Raw genomic sequence first — 11,798 nt, 5'->3', positions numbered from 1 at the left:
CTGGTGCTGCAGTTGCAGTGAGGGTAGAAGGCAAGGGCTGGAGACCTTGCTTTGGATCAGTGAATTCCGGCAATCCAGAATGCGGTTCAGTCTTATTCAAATTACCTAATTCTAAAATATCAACCTTGTTGTGTGCAGCAGCTTCACCTGTGATGTATGTAGAGCACATTTGCATAAAGCCGCCGTCCATCGCCATGTGCAAGTTGCTGACACAGGGACTCCTGCAGTCCTAGAGCGGCCGTGCAGCCTCCCCATGGTTACCAAACCACTTTGTCCACAGCCAGAATCCAAAAGCAATTCCATTTCAACAGTGTGTTTGGGACCGTAGCTCTGCGGGCTCATCTGCAGTACAGTGGTTTTCACGGGTATGCTGGTGATCTAACAGCGTGGGCCTTATGTGGGAACTTATTTATAAAAAGGGGTTGGTTTGGAAAGGAAAGAGCGACAACAGTGTGAGGAAAGTCTGTGCGCCCGGGCAGTCTCTTTCTTTCTGTTCATCAGCTTGGAATGACGGGAAAATCCGCGCCTTCGTGCCCGCTACGGGAGAGCCCATGTACGAGATCAACAACGCCCATAACCTGGGAGTGACGGCAATTGCTGCGACCAGCGACTGCAAACAGATCATTAGCGGAGGAGGTGACGGGCAGGTAATTTGTGCTTCAAAACCTGGAGCAGCTTCGTGCGCTCATCACAGGGCCTGCGAATTGCCTGGAAGTGCTCAGTCAGAACGGGAGCTGTTCTGAGCTGCCGCTTGAGCCAAGGGCTGAGTTCAAAGATATCGGCTTTTGAGATGTGCTGTTGTTCTCAGAGGGCATCATGTAAAACAGTGCCCCGATTTCTTCTGGCATGGCAGTTTTGGAAATCCTTCTAATGCAGAATATGCTCTTAATCCTTTTTGTTCATTTGTCTCTGCCCTCTATTTGGCTGTATTTGTGCAGCTGAGACAGAATTACAACTAAAGGTTGGTGAAGCAGAAAGGAGAACCGCAGGGGCGCACTTGCAGTACTCGTTGGGAACACAAAAAAGCTGCTCTGCGATGCCAATGGTTCTGTCAGAATCAGTCCTCAGGAAGCTGTGACTTCAGGGTTGCTGAAGGGATCGGGATGCTCTGAGCTTTGAGCAAGTGGCAACTGGACATCCAGATCCCTTCGGGAACTCGGCATCAGCCTCGAAAGCGTGGAAGGTCAGCTCTTCTCTGCCTTTGATGCCCGTGTCGAAATGTCTAAATTTTCCCTGGGATTTGGCCTTAGTGGAATGTCGAGGTGAACAGACATTGCAATGTTTGGCACTAGTGGGACAGGACGTGCAAGGTGTGAAGGATCAAGGCCTCAAAGCAGAAAGATTTTGGCTGTTACCAGCACAGGGAAAAGAGGTGCTTTCAGGCACGTGTTTCACATCGAAGCTTTAAAGAGCTGTTTTGTATTTCCTTCCTGGCATTCTCTGTAGGACAAATAGCGGGTAGCTCCTTTCTATTCCATTGCAGCAGCTTTGTGCTTTGATCTTGAAAGCACCACTGGCAATAGATCGTGGCCTGGGTGGTTTTTCCTGATCAAGAGCTGTGTAAAATGAAGCATGGGAGAGCGGGCACTTGGCAAAACCAAGGCCTGGGGTTGATGGCCACGAATTCCTGAAGCAAGTGGATTACACTGTGGAGAAATCAGTTGAGCTTCACAGGTCAGCTGCACCAATAACCCACAGGCCAATGGAGACGGTTGGGACTGAGCTGCTGTACGTGTTGGCAGAGAAAGGCAGAGTTCAAGAAAGCTCCTCCTGAGCTCCGGCAGGACCAGCTGGTACCAGAGCAGATGTGTGTTGCTGATTTTCAGGTGAGGATCTGGAATATTGGTGAGAAAACCCAGAAGCTGAGGGAAGTTCTGAAGGAGCACAGAGGTGCCGTGTCCTGCATCAAGACTAATAAGAACGACAAAGAGGGTGTCACAGCCAGCCTGGACGGAACGTGCGTCATCTGGGATCTTGAGCAAGGCGACAGATTAGTATTGCGAAGGCACTTGGAGTGCTGGTAATATCTGTAGGGTCACTGTGCCCGGTTTGGGACACCACAGAGCGAGGAGGAGGGGAAAAAGAGCATTAAGAGAGAAAAACTTCTAGAAAGAACAATCGGGTCAGGGAATGTAGAACCTCCAATTCGAGAAGCTTTTCAGAAAAGCTCAGACAAACCTTTGTCTGCCGTTGTTTTTCTGTGCGGGATCCTGCTTGGCCACGGTGGAGCGGGTGAGTTCCCAAGTTTGCCACTAGCTCTGTTTTCCAGAACTTTGTGACTCGTGTCGAGCTCTTGCGGATCTGCAGACTTTCTGCACTGGGGTAAGGCCGAGGACACCTTGGCATAGGGAACAGCACCTGGAAAGCATTCTGGGTTTAAACATTTCATTTCGTACGACAGCAGATCAAGAGTCCTACAGGGCAGCTGTGATGGAAACAGAACTGATAGCCTAACGGGCTTCATGGAACCCTGAACTCAGAGCAGTGCCTGAGAATATCCAAGGAGAGAGATCTGATGTACAGCACAGGCAGGGACATTCCAGGCAGGCAAAGTTTGGGTTTTGACGCTGTTGCTCTGTCTCATTTTGGGGTGTTTTGCTGGCGTTACGTGAGAAAACAAATGATCCTAGACAACACATTGTTCAAATGCGTGTGTTACCATCGCGGAGAGTACCAGATCATCACCAGTGGAACAGACAGAAAGGTGAGCAAAGCTGCAGGAACTCTGCAGTGCACAACACACGGTCTGGCGCTGGTTCTGGGGTGAAACTCCTGTCCCTGCACAGCAGGTTGCGTCCCAGGGCGGTGCTGAAACCCGTGTGCTGCTCACGGCCAGCTGAGCGCCCCGCTCTGCTCTGCTCTCTAGATCGTGTACTGGGAAGTGCTCGATGGCTCCGCAATCAGAGAAGTGCAAGGCTCTCTGTCGAGCTCCATCAACGGGATGGACATCACATCGGACGGGGCGTCCTTTGTCACAGGTGAGTGCGTGGTTGGAGCTGGAGAAAGGAGGTCGTATTAAGACCAGGAAAAGCAAGGCAGTGAACCAAGGATCTCAGTACAGTGCGAAAAAGCTGAAAAAAGGGGTCAGCTAAAGGGGAAAAGAACATGAATCACCGAAGAAAAATACTGTGGTTCAGGCTGTAGTTCAGACTGGGAAGATGCTGCTGTAGCTCACTGGGATCTGCTGGTGAAGGTCCTGAGCCCTTCACTGGACACTGACCCCAGCAGAACAGAAGCAGTTTTTGCCATAATGCCCAAGAAAACATATCCTGCTCTTCCTAGGAACACCGAAGCGTTCCCCTGCCTGGGAGCGGGGAACAAAAAGCAGCAGAACTCGGTGTACCACAGTATCACAGTATGTTTGGGATGGGAAGGGACCTCAGAAGATCATCCAGTCCAATCCCCCCATGGAGCAGGAACGCCCAGGTGAGGTCGCACAGGAACATGTCCAGGCGGGTTTTGAATGTCTGCAGAGAAGGAGACTCCACACCCCCTGGGCAGCCTGTTCAGTGCTCTGGCACCCTCACTGAGAAGAAGTTTCTTCTCAAATTTAAGTGGAACCTCTTGTGTTCCAGCTTGGTCCCATTACCCCTTGTCCTGTCATTGTAATCGTTTGTTCTTCCTCTGTGCCTGACGCAGGTGGTGACGACCATCTGGTGGAGCTGTGGGACTATAAGGAGGGCACGGTGACTCACGTGGGAGTGGGCCACAGCGGCAACGTCACCCGCCTCAAGATCTGCCCCGCGAACAAGTACATGGTGAGCGTGAGCGCGGACGGTGCCGTCCTCATCTGGAAACAGCCCAGCTCGGGCTGACAGCCGGTGCCGGAGCTGCTGGGCTGCTGCTTCCCCGGCCGGCCCTGGAAATGCTCTTTTCTTACCACTCAGTTTGTTGTCAATCGGTTGTTCTCTTAGAGTAAACAGTATATTTCTACTCCCTGGTATGCATTGACCAGGTCCTTAGATACCCTTTCTAGCGCAATTTTTTTCAGGGGAGCTAAGAATTTGCTGTTTGTTTTGGATTCATCACTTCGAAAATCACCTTGGCAGTTGTTGTAACAGTTTGCGTTGTTCCTGCCGCCTTTCCTGCCCGTCTCAGCATCATCTGCCTTGTACGTCTACTCATTTGTGGGCTCTCTCTTGCTTTCACATGGTCTCTCTCTTCTCTGCACTCTCCTGTCTCTTATTTAATGAATAACTTGTTGTTTCAATTCAGTCTGCTGTGTTTAGTGCAGACAGCAGTGCAGGCAGTGGTGCAGACAGGCGTGTAGACAGTGGTGCAGGCAGCGCACAGGCAGCGCACAGGCAGACCACGGGCAGAGCACAGGCAGCGCACAGGCAGCGCACGGGCAGCGCACGGGCAGCGCACAGGCAGCGCACGGGCAGAGCACAGGCAGCGCACAGGCAGCGCACGGGCAGTGCACAGGCAGAGCACAGGCAGAGCTGGACCATGCCCAGTCTCCCAGCCCCACCGGTTCTCCCCAGCTCAGCCCCGGGTACAACCCGCGGCAGTGGGACGGGGTGTCTGAAAGCACATTTCCCCTCGGCCGCACGGGTGTTCCAGCCTGTGCCAAGGGACGGGAGCGGTTCCAATACAGGGATGGAAGAGAGTCCGCAGCACCCACAGCCAAGCTCAGATCCCCTGGGAGCCCCCCCAACATCATCATCAGCCTCTGCAGCTCCCCGGGGAGAGAAGAGCCACACGCCGCAATGGGGCCTCTGCAACACCCCCTGCCCTGCAGCGAGGTGACACTCAGTGGCACCCGTGCCTGGCACAGGGACCTCCTTCCCACTCCATCCCTTGCCAGCCCCTTGGCCCTGGTTAAGGACAGCTCTGCCCGAGATGTGCCCAGGCTCCCGGGCACAGGGCAGCGCTGGGGCTGTTATCTCAGCAGTGCTGGCAGCTGTCAAAGCAACCCGGGCCAGGGTTCACCTCCAGGCTGTTGGCACAGACAGGCGGGTCCCAGCCTCACACGGCTGGACTTGGTTGGGGCTGCGAGTCTCTCAGAGCTGTGTGAAGAACCACACGTTGCCACCGGGTTGCCGTCCAGGGGAGTTGCTGCAGAAACAGCCGCTGCCACATGCGTGGTGCTGTGGGACGGATCCAGCTGGACCATGGGACTGATCCGGTTGAAAACTGCTTGTCAGAACCAGAGTGGGTTTCCCCTGCTGGCGGCGCTGCAGGTGGGGAGGAGGAGCTGACCCAGTGGCCTCAGCCATCCTGTGTCCCCCCGGGCACACAGGGAAGGCTCAGGGGCTGATCCCTGCGGCGGGGGGAAGGTGACACTGTCCCTCCCCAGCCAAGCTCTGCCGGACCCCAAACGAGCACCCACACATGGCGCCAGCTGGTGTGGGGTGGGCAGGAGGCAGCCAAAGCCTCCGGGCTGTGCCAGCGCTGGGGTGGCCACCCTTGTTCTGTGGCTCTTTGTGGAGGGAGCTTCGTTAGGTCTCAAAACCTCAGTGTGGAGGGTGCAGAGGTGGCCACTGTGCCACTGTCCCAGCTAAGAGCACCCCGAGGTGGCAGGATCAGGGCACCCCACAGCGATGCTGTGACACCCTGGGGTGATGCTGGGGACGTCAGGCTGGGGTACCCGCGGTGATGCTGGGGACACCGGGGCAGCCCCCGCTCCCTCGTCCTCGTCCTCCTCGTCCTCGTCCTCCTCCTCCCATCCCTCTCCCCGCTCGCAGCCCCAGCCCGGCCGGGGGAGGAGCCGGCCGCGCACAAAACCGCCCGGCCGGCCCCTCCGGCTCCGCAGCGGCACCGGCACCGGCGGCGGGGGGTGCCCAGCGCCCGCCCGGGGCCATGAGCGCGCAGGGGCTGCGGAACCACGGGAACACCTGCTGCATGACCGCGGTGGTGCAGTGCCTCAGCGGCATCTCCCGCACCCACCGGCACCTCCCGCACCCACCGGCACCTCCAGCACCCACCGGCACCTCCAGCACCCACCGGCATCTCCAGCACCCACCGGCCTCTACAGCACCCACTGGCACCTCCCGCACCCACCGGCATCTCCCGCACCCACCGGCACCTCCCGCACCCACCGGCATCTCCCGCACCCACCGGCACCTCCCGCACCCACCGGCATCTCCAGCACCCACCGGCACCTCCCGCACCCACCGCACCCCCTGCCCCGCACATCCCACCTGCACCCTGTGCCCCACACACTCACTGGGACCCCCTGCTGCTCCCAGCACCCCCAGCTCCCAGCACCCTCTCCTGTGCCACGTCCTCCCCATGGGCCTTGCTCTGCCCTGCCAAATGCCCCCAGCCCCGCTGTCCCTCCAGCCCCACTGCCGGCACCCACCTCCTGCCTTCAGCTGAGCTCTGACCTCCCTTGGGTGGGCGAACTCACTGTCCCGGCCACCCTCACGGAGCCCAAGAGTGAGCGCCGTGCTGGTCTTGGTGGAGCCACCAGGGGATGGTGCCACCAGGGGATGGTGCCACCAGGGGATGGTGCCACGGGAGCCCAACCCAGTGGCCTCAGGCCCTGTGGCTGAGTGCATGTCACATCCCTGCAGGGCACAGGCCAGTGTGCTGCGGACCTGCATCCATTTTAGGGACAAGGACAGGACAGCACTTTGATCCTGGCGTGGCAGCCCCCTGTGCTCAGGGACACACGCCTGTGGGGTGACATTTCCCCAGGGACTTGCTGCTGCAATTAAACTGCTGCTGCCATGAAACTTTGCAAAGCGCTCAGAGGAGCTGCTGAGGGGCTGGACCTGCCCTGGTCAGGGTTTCTGGCGCTGCTGGGGGAGCTCATTGCCTTTAATTTCCCTGTAGCAAAGTCCCCAGCTCTTGCAGCACTGCGCACAGGATTTCCATGCCCTCTGCTCCCAAACACGCAGGTTCCTTGGGCACAGAGAGGCAAACAAACCCGACCAAACAGAAAAAAACACCCCAAACTTGCAGCCTTTGCTCTGAATTTCCTCCCTTCAGGTGGTTTTCTGCATCTGCCATGAACTGCCACCTGATTTTAGTTTTATTTAACCTGTCTAAACAAGATGTTAAAAATCAGAAGCGAGTCCGTGGCTCATGTTGTTTGAAGGCCATCGGGGGTGGCCTTGCTCCCTCTGCTGCCAGGAGAGCGGGGCTGGGACAGGCGAGGTGGTGGCCAGAGGGGTCTTGGCTCTGGGGGGTCCCGGGGGTGCTGGAGCTCTGAGCCCTGCCCTGACGTGCTGGTTTGTGCTTTCTCTGTTGGCTCTGAGCAGCTGCTGCCAGCCCAGGCTTGGAGACAGGTCCTTGGGGAGCCCAAGCTCTGCCTTTTGGGGAGCTCCATGGGGAGATGGGGGCAGAATGCTCTGGGGAACCCTGTCAGCAGCTGGGGACGCCCTGAGGGGCTGGGGGGAAGGAGGAGAGGGGACAAGGAGGGGGCAGCCTCGGGGAGGGGGAGCTGGCAGGGCTTTGGGTGGAGGGGCAGAGCTTGGCAGGGCAGGCAGCACCCCAGCACTGTGTGGCAGAATGCAAACCCCCCTCCCTCCTTCAGGATGGCACATCTCCCCCTTTTCTCTGCTACTTGAGGCTAACAGCTTCTTTTGTTTGGCCCGGAGCACCCTGGCTCCTGGGCCATTGGGAGAGGGGAGTGCCGAGCCGCTGGGCGCCAGCGGCCAGGGTAAGGCTTCAGGGGCACCCGCAGCCAGTGTGGGGGGTGCAGAGAAGCTTCTAGAGTGCCTACAGTCAGATCTGACCAGATAAAAACGGGACGCTCGTCGAGACCCGGCCCCATTTTGTGTGGGGGTCTCTCGGAGTACGAGCTCAGCCACTGCGCCAGGAGAGCCCCCTCCCTGGGATGGAGACTCCGCTTGCCTCGCCGCTGTTAGAGTTGAATTGAGTTTTGTGGGCTGGGCTGTGTTTCTGATTCTGCAGAGCATATCCAGGATTCCTACCTTATCGTAAAAGCTATGCAAGTTGTATACGAGCTCATATTGTAGAGAACTGAAAATTAGTCCTGTTAGTTCTCAGTAAGTTCTTATCTTATCTTGAAAGTGCTGAGAAGGTACATTTGCTATCATCCAAGAATTTGTATAATTTTATACGAGTGCGCATGTGCTGTGATGAAAGGTGGAAAGTACACTAGTGATGAAGACTACTTACTTCATCCTGAAGACCCCCTGAACGACCACCAGAGGACACTGCGCATGCTTAGAGTAGTTCCAAGGTGTTGCAACTGATATTGTGAAATAATTGTGTAACCTAATGAATATGCAATATACACGTTGTAACTTTAATGAATATGTATGTAACCAAATTGTATAGAATGGTGAGGTTTGAATCAGCGGTCGGAACCAGCTTTGGGTGCGAGCCCCTGGTTTCCCAGCGCTGAAATAAAGCACCGCATATAACTACGCCCGTGGTTCTGTGTCCTGAATGCTGACACCGACACGGGTGTAAGTAAAACTTCTCGCAGGATTGCGAGTATATTTATACTTTCCGTGCACATATGCACGTATAACTTTCCGCGCTCCATTTGAGCGCGTATAAATTGACCCTCGCCGAATCACGGGTGTATTTTCCTCCCGTGCACATATGCACGAGTAACTTTCCGTGCGCATTTGCACACGTACTTTATCTCTTTAAAATAATCCCGCACCGTGTTAGGCAAGTGTGTACTTCTCCGGGACTCAGGGCCAGCTCCGGCATTTGTTTTGAGTGAAGCCCCGTGTGTGCACGCTGTGCACCGCCTGATTGGTTGTATCAGTTGCTGCCCCTCAAATAATTTTCCTCAGCTGATATCCGAACCTTTATTTAAGTCACTTTGGAGTGCTAAAACCCTGTTCCTCGCCGGTTTAATGAAAGTTGTTTTGGACTCTGCTGTCCCTTAAATGAAGCTGCGAGGACTCTCCGTGACACACCGCCCTTGGGGGGCTGGTGGGAACCCCCTGGCACGTGGCTCCATCAGGGACACGTCTGGTCCACTCCCCGGTCTCAGCTGCTCCGCTTCAGTTGGAGAGTGCAGAGTGCCAGCTCTGCTGGGCTGAGCATCCCCGGTTTTGGGATGCAGGAGGTTTGCTCAGGGGCTTTCCTCCTGCCTGTGCAGGCAGGGCAGGCAGGGCTGGCAGCTCCCCTGCCCACGGGCCACACTTTTGCTTGGCTGTATGAACAGCCCTTGTCTCTTGTAGGGCCTTGGGTGGCTGGGCTGGCACCGCCGGCATCGCCTGGCTGGGGAAACTGAGCGCCCAGCAACTCGAGCTCCCCGGTGCTTTCCTGCGACTGCAAAGCGCTGCGACACGGCGGCTGTGGGCACCCCGGGGCGGGGCACGAAGCTGCTGCGTCCCCCCAGTTCTGGATCCCCCGACCCAGAGCAAAGCGCTCCCCTCCTCCGGCTGCCGACAGCCAGCCCGGCTTCTTGCACAGCCCCCTGGTTCCCCCCTCACCCCGTCCCCCCAGTTAGTGCCAGGGGGTGCTTCTGAAGCCCATGGACACCTCAGCCCCAGCCGGGGTGCAGGATGGGCCTCTGCTGGCTCTGCCCTGGTGCCCACTGGTTTGCTCCCCGTGCTCCCTCTGGGGACCCTGGATACCACTGGATCCACCTGGGCACCCCAAAGCGCCTTTTTAGCACTTATTTTTCTCCTGGAAAAGCAAACACAGGGGGCTTTCTGCCGTCCTGCCCCAGGGACCCCCACTCAGACCACACGGGCGCTTGGTTGCCCATCACCATTTATTGCAGCCGCTGCCTGCTCAGCGCCCGGGGCGGTGGGACCGGGGCCGGGACCCCCGTCCTGCCCGGCTGTCAGGGGGTTGTTTCGCTGCGGGGGGGCTGGATGGGCGGCAGCAGCTTCGGTGCCTGGGTGAGGCGTCCGGGAGATGAGGCTGGTCGGCGCTTCAGCACGGCTAACAGCAGCGGGGAGGCGGTGCCTGGGGGCGAGGGGCAGGGTCAGCCACAGACACCCACCAACAGGGTCCTGCCCCCACCCTGAAGCACACAGGCTGTTGTCCCACACTGCCCAGCACCACCCCACATGTCCCCCCAGCTCCCTCCAGCTCCACCACAGGGACCGGCTGCCCCAGCAGCCAGTGCTGCCCCCACAGCCCAGCCCAGAGCCCAGACCCCCGTCCAACCCTGCCCAGCTGTGGGCACAGACCCGTCCCCCCAGACAGCGGGGTGTCCTCTGCCCCCCGGTGCCCTGACAGGGCCATACTTTTCTGGCTCCTCGAGGTCGAGGTCTCTGGGGTGGCCGTTGGTGTTGTGGGCAGCTGAGAGCCCCCCATCATGGAGAGCTGCTCGTCCTGCCGCTTCCCGTCAGTGCCGTCCTGGCCCGACAGCTGCATCGCGTCCTTCTGGGAAGGGGAGAGCGTGTGACCCAAACACGGGGCCCCGTTCCGCATCCCCCAGCAACCCTCCCCCAGCCAGCTCTCCCTGGGGAAACTGAGGCACAGATCCCCCCGCAGGCTCAGCATCCCCCTCCCCACCTCTGTCATCCCTACCTTGTTGGGGCGGCGGGCGCTGGATGGGGACGGCCGTGGGGTGCTGGGCGGTTGGGGCTGGAAGCGCGGGGGCGTGACGGTGTGTGGGCCCCCGCAGCTCCGAGGAACAGTGGGGTATCTGCACTCGCCCGTCCGCTCCCTGTGGGACAGGACATGGGGGTGCTCAGGGCCCGGCAGGTGGCACCCCATGTGTCACTCGACGCCAGGGAGGGGTTGGGGGGTGCTCCCTGTTCAGGGGGCAGTTACTCACGGTCCAGGTGCCAGCATGTTGAGGGGCCGGTCACAGGACAGGCAATGGAAACCAGGCAGCAGCTGCCTGGAGGGGGGAGAAAAGGGCTGGGGAGCTCCTGGGGGGCACAGCCCCACCTGCACACCAGCCACAAAAAGCCTCTGCACCCACCCCCCAAGACTGGTTGAGGAGGGCTCCTCCCACACGTGCCCCTCATTGTGCCGCCTCTATCGCTGCGAAGCTGCAGCTGGCAGGAGCACAAGGCACAGCCACTTGCTCAGCATCCCCAGGGGCGCTGCCCACATGGCTCCCACGCCAGGTACCACACCGGCACGAGCCGGGACAGCCAGCAGGAACAGGGCCAGCACTGCCAAAGCCGCCACTGTCCCCATCGCACTCACTTCCTAATCCCAGCGGCATTGTCACGCTCTGCCTGCAGCGCCTGCTCCTGGAGCTGCCCGCTGAGGCTCTTCTACCGCTCCTCCTGCTGCTTCCGGAACGCCCCCAGCTCCCGGCGGTCCAGCTGTGGACGGGTGACACCCTCAGCCAGCTACCCCAGGATGGGACATGGCGGTCCCCGGGGGCACAGCCGGGAGGGGGGACCCTCGCAAGGATGCTGCCTTAGGCTGCCAGGCCCCAAGGTGCCAGTGCTGCGTGGAGGGGACGAGCCCTCACCTTGCAGTCCATCTGTCTCTGCAGCTCTTTCTGGAACTGGAGCCAGCCGTTCTCCTGGCCCGTCACCCGGCTCGTCACCTCCTCCATCATCTTGGTCAGCCGCTCCACGCACGCCTCAAGCTGGCTGCGACTGACTTTGTCAGCCAGGGCGGCTTTGTCTGCTTTCTAGCAACAGGGAAAGGCAGGAGAGCGGTGGGGACAGGATGCAGAGACAACAGGAGAGGGGAAGTGGCTACGTGGTCCTGTTCACCCCATCACCCCCGTGGCGTTGGTCCCACCAGCCGAAGGGACTCGGGGCCACAGAGGGACCTGGCAAGGGACCTGCAGCCGGGCTAGAAATCCTCCCTCCCCCTGGCTGGTTCTGCCAGCCGGCACCCAAGGGACAAGGGGTGTTTGTCACCCTGCCCGGGACACCCTTGACTGGCACCGGGGCCCCTTGAGCCCGTACCTCATCGATTCCCAGCACCAGCAG

At 58.9% G+C, this 11,798-nt stretch overlaps 1 protein-coding gene across 1 annotated transcript; it reads right to left on the bottom strand.

Annotated features, from left to right (window-relative positions):
• Positions 1–9,675: 9,675 nt before the first annotated feature.
• On the bottom strand, positions 9,676–11,476 carry LOC135577937 (taperin-like). The gene is made up of 6 exons (XM_065048066.1): positions 11,327–11,476; positions 11,053–11,174; positions 10,673–10,738; positions 10,423–10,561; positions 10,137–10,275; positions 9,676–9,852 (listed from the first exon to the last, which is right to left on the bottom strand). The coding sequence occupies exons 3-6, from the start codon at positions 10,687–10,689 to the stop codon at positions 9,728–9,730; spliced, it is 420 nt and encodes a 139-aa protein (XP_064904138.1). The 5' UTR covers positions 10,690–10,738; positions 11,053–11,174; positions 11,327–11,476; the 3' UTR covers positions 9,676–9,727.
• Between the last annotated feature and the right edge of the window lie 322 nt (positions 11,477–11,798).

This window comes from Columba livia, unplaced genomic scaffold (genome assembly GCF_036013475.1).
Source record: "Columba livia isolate bColLiv1 breed racing homer unplaced genomic scaffold, bColLiv1.pat.W.v2 Scaffold_195, whole genome shotgun sequence".
Taxonomy (NCBI): domain Eukaryota; kingdom Metazoa; phylum Chordata; class Aves; order Columbiformes; family Columbidae; genus Columba; species Columba livia.
Note: the sequence above shows the minus strand (reverse complement) of the source record. Positions and strands in the feature narration are given on the sequence as shown.

Excerpts from the sequence above, each read along its gene's own strand:
- LOC135577937 (XM_065048066.1), bottom strand. Across the intron at positions 10,276-10,422 it reads GCGCCCGCCGCCCCAACAAG|AAGGACGCGATGCAGCTGTC; the intron begins GTAGGGATGACA and ends TCCCCTTCCCAG. Across the intron at positions 9,853-10,136 it reads GACCTCGAGGAGCCAGAAAA|GCACCGCCTCCCCGCTGCTG; the intron begins GTATGGCCCTGT and ends CCTCGCCCCCAG.